The sequence below is a fragment of the Erythranthe guttata genome, chromosome 9 (genome assembly GCF_056151865.1).
Source record: "Erythranthe guttata isolate IM_541 chromosome 9, IM_541, whole genome shotgun sequence".
Classification (NCBI taxonomy): Eukaryota; Viridiplantae; Streptophyta; class Magnoliopsida; order Lamiales; family Phrymaceae; genus Erythranthe; species Erythranthe guttata.
This window is the reverse complement of record NC_142541.1, coordinates 4355657-4372122: the sequence shown is the minus strand read 5'-3', so window position 1 is coordinate 4372122 and position 16466 is coordinate 4355657. Positions and strand designations below refer to the sequence as shown.

The 16466-nt window shown below is 35.3% G+C and overlaps 1 protein-coding gene and 1 pseudogene across 1 annotated transcript; both read left to right on the top strand.

Moving 5' to 3' along the window:
- Nucleotides 1-9218: 9218 nt before the first annotated feature.
- Nucleotides 9219-11307, top strand: LOC105959734 (uncharacterized protein At5g01610). The gene is made up of 3 exons (XM_012983873.2): nt 9219-9432; nt 10232-10286; nt 10699-11307. The coding sequence occupies exons 1-3, from the start codon at nt 9331-9333 to the stop codon at nt 11079-11081; spliced, it is 540 nt and encodes a 179-aa protein (XP_012839327.2). The 5' UTR covers nt 9219-9330; the 3' UTR covers nt 11082-11307.
- A 3737-nt stretch (nt 11308-15044) lies between these two features.
- On the top strand, nt 15045-16209 carry LOC148767920 (uncharacterized; annotated as a pseudogene).
- The last annotated feature ends 257 nt before the right edge of the window (nt 16210-16466 follow it).

Sequence of the window (16466 nt, the reverse complement as noted above, 5' to 3'; positions counted from 1 at the left end):
AGAAGCTGAGCTAATTGTAATAATATTATTTCATGAGGGGTAACTGTAATGTATATTTTTTGGATAAAATATGATCGTTACAAGTTCTGTTGTGTACGAGCGAATTTTTTGTAGTGTGTATCATTTAAGATTGTGTTAATGTGATTTTTCAGTGTTTGGCGTATTATGAATGTAATATAAATAATAATTGACAATCTTTTGTTTTGATTCATAATAACATCTTTTCGTCATTTTATTTTATATTTTTATGACTTCGTCTAGTATCTATTCTTTGTATTTATTTCAAAAGGGCAAATCCAGAAGGATTACCCGTATTATGATCCCATCTATCACCGTCTTTGTATTTCTCGTAATGTGATCTTGTGGAAACACCGTCTCTTTGTTGACCTACCTCCATTTTCATTGTTCTTTAACTTCAGATGAGTTTCATTATCTCCTATTAACTTATTTGAACATGTTTTTAATCCTTCTTCTAGTTTTCCCTTTAATAAACCAGTGAAAAATGAAAAGGTGGAATATGAACAGGATCGAAAACTATCTACCTAGTTTTGAACATGAGTTCAATGCTCCTGCTCCGTCTGAAGATCTTGCCTAAATTACACCACCTCCTCGTCATTCAATCAGGTAACTTTTATTCCTGGTCATTTACTTGATCATTATTACTGTTACACTGCTCTTGCCGCTTTGCACGAGCCTCAAACCTATTGTGGGGCTTGAAACATTATGGTAAAATGCAATGAAAGAGGAACTTGAAGCACTATCTAGGAATCATACTTGGGATCTCGTGGCTCTTCCACCATGACAGTTTGTAGTTGAGTGTAGGTGGAACGATAAGATCAAGACTAGCTACGATGGGTCCAGAGAGCGTTATAAAACTAGTATTGTTGCGAAGGATTTTACACATGAATGTGGAATTGACTATGTAGCAACAAATTCTTGACAAACAAGAAAAACTTGCACACAAATAATTTTATTGAATTAAAAATAAATATTGCGGGTTACAAACTCTAATTTAATCCTCTGATTCTTCTCTCAAGAACAATATATGTTGACTTTGAATTTCGGAGTCGGGTCGTTGACTTGATCTTCTCCGAATTTGATTTTGAACTTGAATAACGTCTTCCGAGGGTCTTGCGACTTGAATCTCGGATCGAACGCAGAACTTTGACGGGTTTTGACTTGAAGATCTTGGAGTTCTTGATGGATTTGGCCCTTCAATCTTCCTTCGATCTTGATTTGTTGAACTTTAACGGGTTTCGACTTGAAGATCTTGGAGTTCTTGATGGATTTGGCCCTTCAATCTTCCTTCGATCTTGATGTGTTGAAGAACGTCCTCGATTTGATGAAGAACTTGATGAATTTGACCCTTCAATCTTCCTTCGATCTTGATTTGTTGAAGAACGTCCTCGATTTGATGAAGAACTTGATGAATTTGACCCTTCAATCTTCCTTCGATCTTAATTTGTTGAAGAACGCCCTCGATTTGATGAAGAACGCCTTGAATTTGATGAAGAACGACTTGAATATTGTAGAGAGAATTTTCTCCTACGGTTTTTCTTCTTCTTGAGTTGTCCTGAATTGTGTAGGGAGGGTCCCTATTTATAGTGGTAGAATAAGAGTCCTACATGAAGTCTTCTTGATGACGTGGCGCGATTTGATTGGCTCTCTTTAAATTGATATTTATCTCTTATAACTTGGAAGAGAAGAAACAATCCTATTGGTCAATAATTAATTGATAATTATCTCCATGACTTATTTTGCAAGATAAATTATAATCTTGGGATTCAATTTAATATAATATAAATTATATTAAATTTGTCTACAAATGCCCCATCGAGACTTGTTCACGGACAATGCGTCTTGGAGTGAATGAGTCTCGATAATTGCTTAACTTCAATTGCAGCTTGATCTAGCAAAGCATATACATCTTTTGAAATCATGACTGGACTTAGAGAGATTCTAAGTTGCCTACGTACCCTATAGAGGGATCAAGTCATAACGTAGTTCAAAATATATCCTTTTAAGAGATGTCGTGCACAATTTATACTCGTGTGGACAAGGAGAAACATTTGCAGTTTAAGCTCGTGCTGAAGGAGCATTTGACTTGAATTTGTAGATAGTTTATGCTCGTATCAAGGAGCTTTGACTTGATTTCGATAAATAGATAGTTTATGCTCGTATCGAGGAGCCTTGACTTGATTTGGATATATAGATAGTTTATGCTCGTATCAAGGAGCCTTGACTTGATTTGTATATATAGATAGTTTATGCTCGTATCGAGGAGCCTTGACTTGATTTGGATATGTAGATAGTTTATGCTCGTATCAAGGAGCCTTGACTTGACTTGGATATATAGATAGTTTATGCTCGTATCAAGGAGCCTTGATTTGATTTGGATAGTTTATGCTCGTATCAAGGAGCTTTGATTTGATTTGAACTTGTAGACATTTTAAACTCGTGGCAAGGAGTGCTTCATTTGATTTGGCTTCGTAGACCTTTTAAACTCGTGTCAAGGAGTATTTCACTTGATTTGGACATGTAGACCTTTTAAACTCGTGTCAAGGAGTATTTCATTTAATTTGGACATGTAGACCTTTTAAACTCGTGTCAATGAGTGCTTCATTTGATTTGACTTGTCATATTGCATAGGGTGTTGGTTCCTCAAAACACTTGCCCCCATCCTCATGATCTTCTTGTTCTTCTTCAACATGTTCTTCTTTGAGCTGATACGACTTTTGGAATGAAGGTTCTTCGCCTTCATTTGCAGTTATGCTCAATTCCATATCATGTGCTCGAGTGGCCAACTCTTCAAAACTTTTAGGTTGAATTCCTTGAAGGATATATCGGAGTCCCCATTGCATTCCTTGGATGCACAATTCAATAGCTGATGTCTCGGGCAGTCGATCCTTGCAATTAAGACTCAAATTTCTCCAACGGTTGATGTAGTGGATGGCAGGTTCCTTCTTCCATTGGCGGGAATTGGTGAGCTCAATCATGCTGACTGTTCTTCGAGTGCTGTAAAAGCGGTTGAGAAATTCTTCCTCCAAGTGCTTCCAACTATCAATGGAGTTTGCCCCCAAATCAATGTACCAATCAAACGCGTTGTCTTTGAGCGATCGGACGAATTGCTTGACGAGGTGATCTCCGTACGTCCCGGCATCATTGCAAGTCTCGACGAAGTGTGCCACATGTTGCTTGGGGTTGCCTTTGCCGTCAAATTGTTGAAACTTTGGAGGTATATAGCCCATTGGCATCCTTAGATCATCAATCCTTTGCGTGTATGGCTTGACATAGGTTGATGGAGACTTCGAGCTTCCTTCCAACTTGTCTTTGATGGTTTCACTAATCAGCGTCATCACTTGATCTACATGAATCATCCCTTCTGGAGAAACTTGAAGTTCTTGAGATAGAGCCTTCTCGTTTTCAACTGGTTGTTGCTTTGTGGATGTCTCGACTTCGTCTTGAACCTCTATCTGATTCTCCACAGCTTGACTAGCATTGGCTTTGTCCATCTTGTTGATCAACTCGGCAATTTGAGAATCTCGTTGTTGAACATGCTTTGCGAGTCCCTCAATGGCCTTTGTCAAACTTGCAATTGTCTCCTCCATGGTTGTAGCGTTTGTTGTCATGACGGATGCCACCTCTAAGTAGCTTGATGTTGAACGAGGCGTGGGCTGTGAAATCTCTCGTTTTGAACCTTCCACGTCTGCGCTTGTGTTGACAAGAGGTGGTAAGCCTTTCTGAATGGCTTGAGGCGTCGAGTTAGTCTCGGAGGATGCTTGCAGCTTCTTAGCCATACTCCTTGTACCTAAGCCCACACTTGATGAATCCGAAGTAGCAATCTTCATTGTGAACGTAGAGCACTCACTGCAACACTTCGAGGATCTTCGAGAGAGAGAAGAGATGAGAGGTAGAGATGTCCCACCGGGCGTGCCAAAATTTGTAGCAACAAATTCTTGACAAACAAGAAAAACTTGCACACAAATAATTTTATTGAATTAAAAATAAATATTGCGGGTTACAAACTCTAATTTAATCCTCTGATTCTTCTCTCAAGAAGAATATATGTTGACTTTGAATTTCGGAGTCGGGTCGTTGACTTGATCTTCTCCGAATTTGATTTTGAACTTGAATAACGTCTTCCGAGGATCTTGCGACTTGAATCTCGGATCGAACGCAGAATTTTGACGGGTTTTGACTTGAAGATCTTGGAGTTCTTGATGGATTTGGCCCTTCAATCTTCCTTAGATCTTGATTTGTTGAACTTTGACGGGTTTCGACTTGAAGATCTTGGAGTTCTTGATGGATTTGGCCCTTCAATCTTCCTTCGATCTTGATTTGTTGAAGAACGTCCTCGATTTGATGAAGAACTTGATGAATTTGACCCTTCAATCTTCCTTCGATCTTGATTTGTTGAAGAACGTCCTCGATTTGATGAAGAACGCCTTGAATTTGATGAAGAACGACTTGAATATTGTAGAGAGAATTTTCTCCTACGGTTTTTCTTCTTCTTGAGTTGTCTTGAATTGTGTAGGGAGGGTCCCTATTTATAGTGGTAGAATAAGAGTCCTACATGAAGTCTTCTTGATGACGTGGCGCGATTTGATTGGCTCTCTTTAAATTGATATTTATCTCTTATAACTTGGAAGAGAAGAAACAATCCTATTGGTCAATAATTAATTGATAATTATCTCCATGACTTATTTTGCAAGATAAATTATAATCTTGGGATTCAATTTAATATAATATAAATTATATTAAATTTTTCTACAGACTATGAGGAGACATTTACTCTAGATGCGCGTATCATTTTCGTACGTTCCCTTTGGGGTACTCGTTTGAATAAAACATAATAATTACAGACCAACATAGTAGAACTATTACAAAATTCTGATCCAATGGGAACTGGACTAGGAATTAAAGATTATATACACCAGTGTTTGTGTGTGTCTATACACACAAACACTTCCAATAATTTGACTGTCTATTATATTGGAAATATTAATATTAAATGATATATTTCACCAACAATTTAAACTTTTGGTTGAGATGGTCATTCAACATGGCATCAAAGTCGGGTCAAATAAAAAAAATTCTTGAGTTCCAATCCCACCGTTACTCATTTCAAATATTTCAAGTTCAAGGCTTCAAATGTAAATTATTAGGTTTTGGTTCACTATTTGCTGCCATTGTAGGATTTTTCTGATGTTTTTTTTTTACGTCGAGAAGAGGAAATAGGATTGGAGAAAATGAGGAAAGAGAGAAGATGGAGTAAACTAAGAGAAGAGGATAGAGAAGAGATGGTGTATAAAGAGCATTCTAAAAATCGACCGAGACTGCCGATTAAAGTTTGAAAAATTGGGTTTTTGCCTATGAAGCGGTTTTGGGTGGTCTGAGGCGGTCCGAGCCGGTCTAACTTTGGTGGCAAAAATCGGTCAAAAATGATTTTTTTGTTCTTTCGTTTGGTTTTTTTAATTCAAAATAAAAGTTTGGGATTTTAATAAAAAAAAAATGAGTTTATGGTTTACTTTGTTTATATTAATTGTTATTGTTAAAAATCCAAATAATGCATGTCAGGAATGTTGAAGAATAAATTTAAATTCAAAAAAATTACTTTTTTATTTATATTTTATAAGTAAATTTATGTATTATGATTTTATTATTATTAAACCTTTCTTATGTTATTAGGATATATAAATGATGAAGATATAACTATGTCTGAATATATTTTTATATATGTTTTGAGTATTTATAAACAATATTTAGAAATATATTATTGATACGCGTAAAACCTACGTATGAATAACCGCAAGTGTACAGTATCACGTTTCGTAGAATAGTGAATTCCAGATATCGATCCACAGGGAATTAAGTTCCTAAATCTACCAAGTACCGGAATTATACTATCCTAAACTTTATCTAGATGATCGAAAGGGTGGGGGGTGAAGCTAAAAATAAAGAAACAATAATAAAAACAACGGTCCGCCAGGACAAACGAAGAATTCCGACGTGTGATGGCTTCTAGGGTAAAATCCACCAGTGTACTATCGATAAAGATCTACAAATCCGAATCTAATGTCAATTCTATATTCGTTAACCCAGACACTAAAATACCCTAACCCCCGTCTCCAGTGTAGTTAGAGTCTACCCACAGGTCCGACGTCTCCGTTCAGAACCTGATATTAAGAGAGCATTTAGGTCAAGTCCTTAAGGGCTACCCGAGGTGCATCACGTCTCCGTTTCCACACCCCGAGCTATGTTTTCCTAACTTCAAACGAGAAATCCTCTCTCGAGTTCATTCCCATTTACAATCAATTCAACTGTTGGCCAAACAATCGAAAGCATTTAATACAGGAAAACATAAACAAAATCAAAGAACGACAAATAGATCACATATTTGGAAACCAAAATCAATATATACAAGGTTTCATTTCCCTAAAAGAAAATGCTTAGTTCATTACAAACATAGCATCCAAATGAAGAACACGAGAAATCATAAACTAAACGTAAAGAAAAAGCTTATGAAAAACCCGAGTCGAAGCCCTCGTCGAAGCTTCCCGCGAAGAACTGGCGAGAACCGAAAAGAAAACCGAAGAAGAAGTTGAAGAAAATCCTCTTTTTTTTTTTTGAAGAGTGAGGCTTGTTGTATTTATAGTATGCTTTGCCTTTTTAGATATTTTTTACACATCCCGAGGCCATATCGCGATATGGGCATCAGTATCGGGCGATATGGCAAAAACCCAAGCTCTCTGTTTCGTTTCTCCCCATATCGCGATAAAGGATGGCATATCGCGCGATATGGCAAAAATGCAAGCTCTCTGTTTCATTTCTCCCCATATCGCGATACAGGATGGAAATATCGCGATATGATGACTGTCGGAACTTGAAACTCTGTGTTGACCCTTTTTCAGGCCGAATTCGACAAAACTGCATTTCACAAAAGTTGTAGCCCTTGCAATTGGCTTTCTAAATCCACTTGAATCAGCTCAATCGGAGATCATATGAGAGAGTTATGCTTGAAATACCAAACACTGCCACAACCCGCTAGAATGCACTTTTGCACGTGTTTGGTTTGATTCTTGGTTTCGCTTCCAAAATCGTCTCGAATCGGCAAAAATAGCTTCTCTTTACCTAAAATATAAATAAAACAGGAAACGCATAATATATACAAATAAAGTCGAAAACTCGGACGAACGAAGACCAAAACTCGAAGATTCGATAAGTAAAAGTTGTGCAAAACGAACACTTATCAATTATATTAAATTTTAAAAACCGATTTGTCACCGATTAATCACCGCCGCACCAATTAATCGTAATTTAGTGCCTAACTGCCTCCGACCCAATTACCGCTTTTTACAACATTAATAAAGAAATAAATTATAGGATTAGCAATAAGTCCCTCGAATCACTAATAAATAGAACTAAATTCATCATTTGCAAGACTCCCCTAGCATTTTTGTTACCCCAAATATCATTCCCTTACATATATTGATACCTACACTTGATTTAATCATTTCGTTTTTTCTTATTATTTTTTATTTTTTTTTTTAATATTCTTTTATATTTAAAAAATAAAAATAAAAAAAAAAACCTTTTTTTTCAAATTTTTTTTTCTGAATTTCATTTTTCGAAAAGTTAACTACTTCGAATACGACTATATATGACCATAGTCAATTATAGACATCTTCTTGCTTCATATTACCCATTTCTACTTCAAATTTTCTGCATTTAGTGTTTTTCTTTTTCTTCTATTTGGAAAAAAATCATTTTTTTTTTCATTATGCCGTCGAATATGTCAGTAGTCAAATATGACTACAATATGACTATATTTGACTATTGTCAACTGTAGTCATATTTTTTTCTTTTTATTATTGTTTTTTCACATTTTCAACTTCAAATTGAATATTTCCGATTACATAGTGTCGTAAAGTCAAATTATGTAAAAAATGAATATCGTCTATTATTTACGAAAAGATTCAATCAACATTCAAAAATAAATACATGTGACTACGACTCTTTTGGCCTGTTGTTTATTCATCTTCTTCAACATCATCGACTCTTTTGGCTGCCATTGAATTTTACACCAAAAAATAGACTAAGATCGAGAGGAGATAAACGAATATGGAGAAGGATATTTTAACCCCAGATCTCGATGGCGACGGAAGCGGCGGAGTACTCAACAACGGTAGCCCCCTCGATCAGATATGAATCTCGCTGCCCTAGCCTTCTCCATCGACTTCCGCACCGTCACCGTTTCTCCATGCTCATCGGTTTGCACGGTTTCTCCGGCCACCGCCGTCGCGAGAGATCGAGATGATAGATATAGGAAGAGCCCCTTGGAAATGTTACACGATTGACATCTATATAGTGAGATTTGGGTACTTATAGTGAGATTTGGATTTATGACTACATTCATATTCGACTACAAAACTACAATAGAGGAACACGAAGCTGCAGTAGATGGAGGCGGCGACGGGGGCGGTGTACAGATCTGGAAAAAAAAATGAAAGAGAGAGCAGAGGAGGCGGCGACGATGGTGAACGAAAGATAGTGGGGGGGGCGGTGGTGGTGTACAAATCTAGAATTTAAAAAAAAAAAAACCAAGAAAGAGAAAGATAGGGATTTTGTGGAGGCGGAGGCGGAGTTTGTCGAAGTTAAGGGCGGCGGCACGGCATGAATGGGGCGGAGAGAGAGTGGGGGGATTTAGATAGCAAGGTGGAGAAGAGATGAGATGAAAATGATAGAAGTGGAGACAAATAATTAATAATTATAGGGTCATACTAATGTAGGGGTTCTCACAAATTAAAATTAAGATTTGGGTATGTTTCAATAAAGTCAATGGTATTTAGTTCACCCCTCAAAACTAATTGACTACTCACCCCTTAAACTAAATTGACAAACCTCATTTTGTAGGAAATTAGCTTTCAAAGGTGTATAGCAAATTACCCCCAACAAATATCAATTTGTTTTTTTTTCTTTTTTTCTTTAATTTGAAGAGAAATGAAATGAAATCACAATTTTATGGTTGAAAAATGGTTTCATTCAATCAAAAAACCACATTTACTCACAAGAATCCGGTTTTCAAAATTGAGTCCTCGAGTCATGTTTTGTGGGGGCGCCGTTATTTTCACTCACATCCCAATTCCAAGTAAGTCCAAATTGCCAATCACAGATGAGCTGTGACACACTACCTACTATTTCTATTTCATCAGAGCCAAAAAACTGTGAGAGAAGAAGACAGAATCCACACAAACACACACACAAACGGTGAGAATAAACCTCCTTCTCTCTCTCTCCTTTTCTTTTGAATTGTGTGCAGAAAGGAAGAAAATGGAGAAAGCTTTGGTAAAAGTTGGGAGCATAAAAGCAGGTACATTTTGGGTTTCCAAGAAAGCCAAAGAAGAGATCTCCAACATCTCTCAAGACCTCTCTGTATTTTCTCTCTCCTCTCTCTCTCTCTCTCTCTCTCTCTCTCTCTCTCTCTCTCTCTCTCTCTCTCTCCATACATTTATTTTCTGTAATGTGTGCACAATGCTGAGTTAAATAGAACTTGCCCTGTTTGTTCTTGGTGATTAATTGGGTTTTACTTTAGAGGATCTGTCTGATTTTTTTTTTCTTGGTTAAAGATTGAATCTTGAAATTAATGTGTGACATGACAAAAATAGATTAAAATTTCTGGCTTTTATTAGTTAGGGTTCTTAAGAAATAAAATTTTAGAATTGGGAATTCGGGCTGCTACTGAAGAATTTCCGTTTATTGCGTCGTTACGATGATGAGATTTAATGCGTGCAAAAAAAAGGGGATTAGTCGATTTTCGTTTAGTAGCATTCATTTTGAATTGATACTAGTAGTACCGTTTTCGACGAGTCGTTCGAGATCTGTCCCCACCGATATACTCGATTAATTGCTTAATTGTTTTAGACGAGTAATTTGGGTCGTTTCGAAACCTCGTAAACTGTTTGCATTGTTTTATTTCGTATAGAAAGGTGCATTCAAATTATGATGTACATTTTTAACTTCGATTTGTAAAATCGTTATGTATAGTACATGTTATGTATAGTACATTAGCAAACGTAAATCGAGTATCTTGTATATATTTGCGTTTCTTCGACAAATATACCTTTCCCTTCCAAATCGACCGCAACAGTATTTTCTTGAAGATCTATTCTCTCTCGTTGGCTAAAGAGTAGATCTTTAATTCGTTTTGTTTCATTTGTGTATCGTTTTCCAGACATTCTCGAACACCGTGGAGGAGAAGGCAAAATGGATTTTCAACAAGCTCAAAGGTAAAGCATTAAATTGCCGAATTTTGTTGCCATTACGCAAAATGTACATATTATCTATCTAATCAAGATTATTAAAAGATCTATTCTTGAAAGTAACTATTAGGGCAAATTACGGCCACCTTTGACGTATGGCCAAATTACGAAAAAACCCCTCTTGTTTGTGTTTACAGCCACCCCTTCTTTTAAATATTTTTACATAAAATTTATGTAATTCGGTTAAAACCGATTTAACATCCCTAAATTTACCTCTAGAGGGGTTTTTTCGTAAGATAATACATAGTTGAGGGGGTGGCTGTAATTACCCAAACAGGCGGGGGATTTTCGTAATTTGACCATAACTCAGGGGTGGCCGTAATTTGCCCTAAGTATTAATATCAAACTAATCAATCATGTATTTTTTAATTATCCACAGGGAAGCCAGTGAAATCATTGGCCGATCTCCTCCGAGAAAACAATCTTCCAGCTGGCATTTTTCCTCAGAACATAACATGCTATGAATTCGACGAGATGAAGTCGAAGCTCATTGTGTATTTGTCTTCGCCATGTGAAGTGTGTTTTAAGGACTCGTCCATTGTTAGGTACTCGACTCGTGTGAAAGCCACATTGTCGAGGGGAAAGCTGACTGGGATAGAAGGGATGAAGACGAAAATGGTATTGGTGTGGGTGAAGGTTACAAACGTCAACGTCGAAAGTTACAAGTCCGATAAAGTGTGGTTCACTGCTGGCGTCAAGACGTCAAGATCGAAAGATGCTTACGAAATGCCTCGTGATGCTATCCGGGTTGAAGAATTTTGATATATATATATATATATATATATATATATATATATATATATATATATGTAGTTTGTTGGGGGATATATATATATGTGCATGAATTCTTTATAGTTGTTGTTTATGATCTGGAAATTTTGTTATTGCATATTAGCTGGCTCTTGTTGTAAACTGTGTTTGTGATCAATCATTGGAGAAATGATTGTTCTGCTCATATTTAAAAAAAAATAATAGAGTTTGAATTAAAGTCCCTTTTTATTTTTCTAGTTGTAATCTCAGTTTTGCCAACTGAATATAGCTATAAGATATAAAGTAGGGGTGTAACTGTAGACAAGGCCGGGCGCGGGTCTGGGTCTGAGTTTTAGAGGGCCTGAAACCGACCCGAAGGGAGACGGCGCCGGGTCCAGGGTGGGTCTAGGTGGGTCTCGATGGGTCAGGGGCGGGTCCGGGTCCAAAGTGGATTTAAAAAAAAATTAAATTATAAAGAAAAAAAGAAACAAAAAATGAATCCGGTCACAACGGAAAAAGACACCGGCGCAGCTGGAACCACTTTTTTGGTGCGAAAATATCAAAAATTAGGCAAGACGTTGCAGTTAAGCGGAATGGAAAGCGAAACCAAAAAGCAAATAGTAAATATCCCTTAAAACATAAAACACAAGCACCCAGTGTAATGCTGAATGAATAAGCCCAATTGTTTGGGCTAAATCGGCCAGTAATTAGTGACTTCATTCAGATTATCTTACCAGACACTCTTAACAAGATGCTATTTTGACTGAATCAGTATTTTTTGCCATTCAGATGTCATTAAGCACCTATCAAACGGGATTCATAGTGAGTTCTAATACGGCTCATAAAATTTTCGCGTCTAATAGGTAACTCAAACTTGACCAGACTGACAATGAATTAGATTCAACTCAAATATTATTGGTGCCGAGCCATCATGCTTCGAGTAGGCCCGAGGCCCAACTCAATTGAGAGTCTAAGATAGTAGTAATATGTAATTTATCAAAAGTTTCGAGTATTGACTTTGGACATAAGATAACTTTACTAAGAGCGCAACTATTTGAAATACTTGCACTAAAAAGACGAAATTCCTCGCATACAATACCCCAATCTCTTGGTCCGACAAGTATTTGATAGAAGGGCTATTTGAAATACTAATTCCACTAAAGTAAAGGCCAAATTAAAATTTTCAATATAGAAATGCTATAGTACCCTTACTAAAAATAAATAACACAAGATCACAAATTCAAAACCCACAAAAACCTACCCACAAGACAACAATAACACAAGACCACAAGACCACAAACCCACATTCTTCATCCTCGAGCCACCTTTTTCATCTTCCAAAGCCCACAAAATCTCTCTCCTTTGAGCATGTACAATGGGCTAGCTAAAAATCCCTGTCCAAACAGTGGGGTCCACATGCCACACACGCATTTTCATTTACTTTATTACCTCTCTAAAAATGGGTCCCACATTTATCACTCTCCAAATTAAAATTGCTCCAATGGGTATATTTTGTTGCTCTCCAAAATGCTCTCCAAAAATTAAACTACAATAAAATATTCACTATTAATATAAAAAAAATACATATTAAATTTTCATTTTATATTTAATTAATAAAATTGATATAATTAACTTGACTTTGAAATTAGGCTAATTTACGTTAAAAAAATACCATTTGATCATGTTGTGATTTATGTTAGTTTATTTTCTTTTTATTTTTTATTTTCTATAATATATAAAAACTAATTAATAATATGAAAAGTTAACAACTAACATAAAATTGACATAAATATTAATAACATAAAGGATTACAAAGAGTTGACTAACATTGTTGAACATCTCTCCAACTAATAGAAGACATCAATTAAAATTACGAGAAATCTAGTAAACTAATTATTAGGTCACGTAAACGCTGACTTATTTTTCCGTGCACGACTTATGATTTCTCTTTGTTGTTCCATGATCCAAGCTTGTTGATCAATAATCTAAATTTTACCTTCTTCTGTATGAGCTGAATTGGGATCCATCATCATTATTTCTTTCTCAAACCGTTTTTGTTCTTGTTCTTTCATTGCTGCAATTCTCATTTGTTCGGTTTCCTTTTGAGCTTGTAGCTGTAAATTTCTTGCTTCCATTTTCGCTTGTAACTTTTGTTGTTCTATTGCATGTTTTCTATTCCCTTCCTCTTGAAACCGACTTGATGCTTCTTTTCTCATATTAGAAAACTCTTCTGCAAATAAGTTCATGGAATTAATTTTTTTTCTTTTTTTTAGCACTTTTCGCACATTTATTACCAGGTGGACGTGGTAGACCAGTTGAAGCATTATTAGATACTCCATCTTGATCGTCAAGACTAATTGAGGTTGGAGTTCCGCTAGGTGTGGATTGCTCACTTGACGGAGTCTCGGCATTGGAGGAATCTCCAATATCATCTTCATCCAAATTAATTTATGCCCTCTTTTTTTGAGACATTCTTTTCTTCTTCTCTTGTACATCATTGATATGATTGTACCATTTCGGTGTGTCTTTTAGAATAAGCCAACAAGTCTCCCACTTAAAAACATAGTTCTCTTTCTTGTAATATAATTGTTTTGTTGTTAACATCTGTAAATAAAAATTCAAATACTTTATTTAAATAACATGTATATATATATATATATATATATATATATATATATATATATATATATATATATATATATATATATATATATATATATATATATATATATATAAAGCTATTGTAACATAATTTTATATTTACTTACATTATCTTCGGCACTTTGTCCACTTATTGGAGCCCGTTCAATCATATTGACATATCCAGAAAATTTAGTGACGCTTAATTGAATGGTTGACCACCGATTCATTAGCCCACCTGAGGGTCTACCACGGTCGTCTTTTAGAATTTTTACAAATTCCGCGCCAATTCGGTCCCACAACTTGCCTCTTCGTTGATTCGTACCAACTGTTGGATCTTCTGAAATATGTAACTAGGCTTTGCATATAGCTTCATCTTCTTTCACACTCCAGTTTGGTTGTCTATCTCTTTGGGCGCGTCCTCCAGAACTCTTTTTACGTGATGTATTTGGAGTATGCATTTGATGTTGCATTGGAATCTGAGATGAACCTGCAAAAACGAAAGGATTGTATGCAAACTGGGAAAATGGTTGAAATTGCGAATTCATGGATTGAGGAGTAAATGTTTGAGAATCATTTTGTAGTGGTGGCTGAGAATTATATTGTGGATTAATATTAGGATTGAAATTATTGTACGGATCCATAATATCACTGTAAAATGAAGGTGAATTGGTGAGTTATAACATCAATATATGACTACTATTTATAGTGGAGCAAAACTATATTTGCACATCCCAAAACAATATCATAATATATTAATTGCTTCTTGGCATATCTTTTCCTCCGATAGATTTTTCATGGCACACTTCCCGAAATAAAGTATTATAATAGCTTCTTAACATTTTGCTAAAAAAAATTTAATTTTGTTTATGACACATCTTGTCATCTGAAGATATTAGTCCTGTATTTTTCTCAAAAAATAATATCATAACATTTTTTATAAAAGAAAAAAATTAATTGTTTGATGACATATCTTGTCATATGAAGAGACTATTCATGGCCCTTATTTCAAAAAATCAATATCATAATTGTTTAGCTAAAAGAAAAAGGAAATATACGAATAGATTATTCATGGCACTTTTTCCTAAAATGCAGCTGCTTAACATTTTGCTAAAAGAAAAAGAAATGATTGATTGATGGTATATCTTATCTTCTGAAAAAACTATTCATGACACTTTCTTATCCTCTGTAACAATATACTATCACCCATCGCAACGACGATATATTAATCGTGATCGTGAAAGAAGTCACCAACAATTGTGGGATGATTATTTTTCTGATAATTGTACCTATCCTAATGATTATTTTCGCAGACGTTTTAGGATGCGCAAAGAGTTATTTTTTCGTATCTTGAATGATGTTCAAAATCATAACTCATACTTCATTCAAAAAAAAATGCTCGTGGCCGCCTTGGCCTATCATCTATTCAAAAAATAACTGCTGCACTTCGTATACTTGCTTATGGTTTGTCTGCAGATAATTGTGATGAATATCTAAAGATTGGAGTGACAACTGCAATAATGAGCATAAAGACTTTTTGTTCCTCGATAATTGAATTGTACGAGGAACAGTACATGCGCTCGCCAAATGAACACGATATTGCACGTTTACATCAAGAAGGTGAATCACGAGGATTTCCAGGTATGCTTGGTTCCTTAGATTGTATGCATTGGGAGTGGAAAAATTGTCCAACTGGTTGGCACGGCACACACAGAGGTCACCATCACAAACCAACTCTAATTTTAAAAGCAGTTGCATCCCATGACCTTTGAATTTGGCATTCATTTTTTGGCATGGCGGGTGCAAATAATGATATTAATGTCTTAGATCATTCTCCATTATTCGACAAATTCATATATGGCAGAATGCCTCCAATCAATTATACAGTGAATGGGCATTCTTATACAATGGGATATTACTTAACCGATGGTATTTACCCAAAATATACAACTCTCATTCAAACCATTCCTTATCCGACCACTGCAAAAGAAAAATTATTTGCTACAAAACAAGAGGCTGTCCGAAAAGATGTAGAACGTGCATTTGGTGTTTTACAAATCAGGTGGGGCATAACACAAGGACCTGTACGATATTGGTCAAAAGAAGATCTCTGTAAGATAATGAAAACTTGCATTATCCTTCATAATATGATTATAGAAGATGAACGGGAAACTGATTACGACTTATGGGAACCTTTACCTGAAGAAAATATTTTTTCTCCCGAATATGGTCGAGATCCATCAATTCTTGCGTCTTACATCTCAGCACGTCTTGGTTGAATTCGCAATCGGGGAACTAATGAAGTCTTGCGATCCGATCTTACGAATCATTTGTGGAGTATCTTTGGAGATGAGGAGGGTTAAATAATATTATTTTTCTATGTTGTCTTATTTTCATATTTGAATTGTAATTTCTTTATTTTTGTAAGTTTGTATCGTAGTTTATATTGTAATAGGTTTTATTAATGTTCAATTTAAAGTTAATTTCATTTTATTATTATTGACTAAAATTTGTTCAAATACTTAATTATTATAATAAATAATTAAGAATATGAAATTAACAAATAACATAAAATTGAATCTTATTTATTCTATTAATTTTTTTTCGTTTGTTCGCTTCGATAAGCAAAAAAAATTAAATTTAAATTTAATTAGTATTTAAAATTTATAATATTTCAGTTATCATTTAAATATATAAATAAATTAAAGTTCAAAAAAATAAAAGAAAAGAATTGGTAAATGATATAAAAAAAATTGG

Coding starts and splice junctions, on each gene's coding strand:
- LOC105959734 (XM_012983873.2), top strand. CDS start 9,331: ATGGAGAAAGCTTTGGTAAAAGTTGGGAGCATAAAAGCAGGTACATTT. Junction 9,433..10,231: donor ACATCTCTCAAGACCTCTCT/GTATTTTCTCTC, acceptor ATCGTTTTCCAG/ACATTCTCGAACACCGTGGA. Junction 10,287..10,698: donor GATTTTCAACAAGCTCAAAG/GTAAAGCATTAA, acceptor AATTATCCACAG/GGAAGCCAGTGAAATCATTG.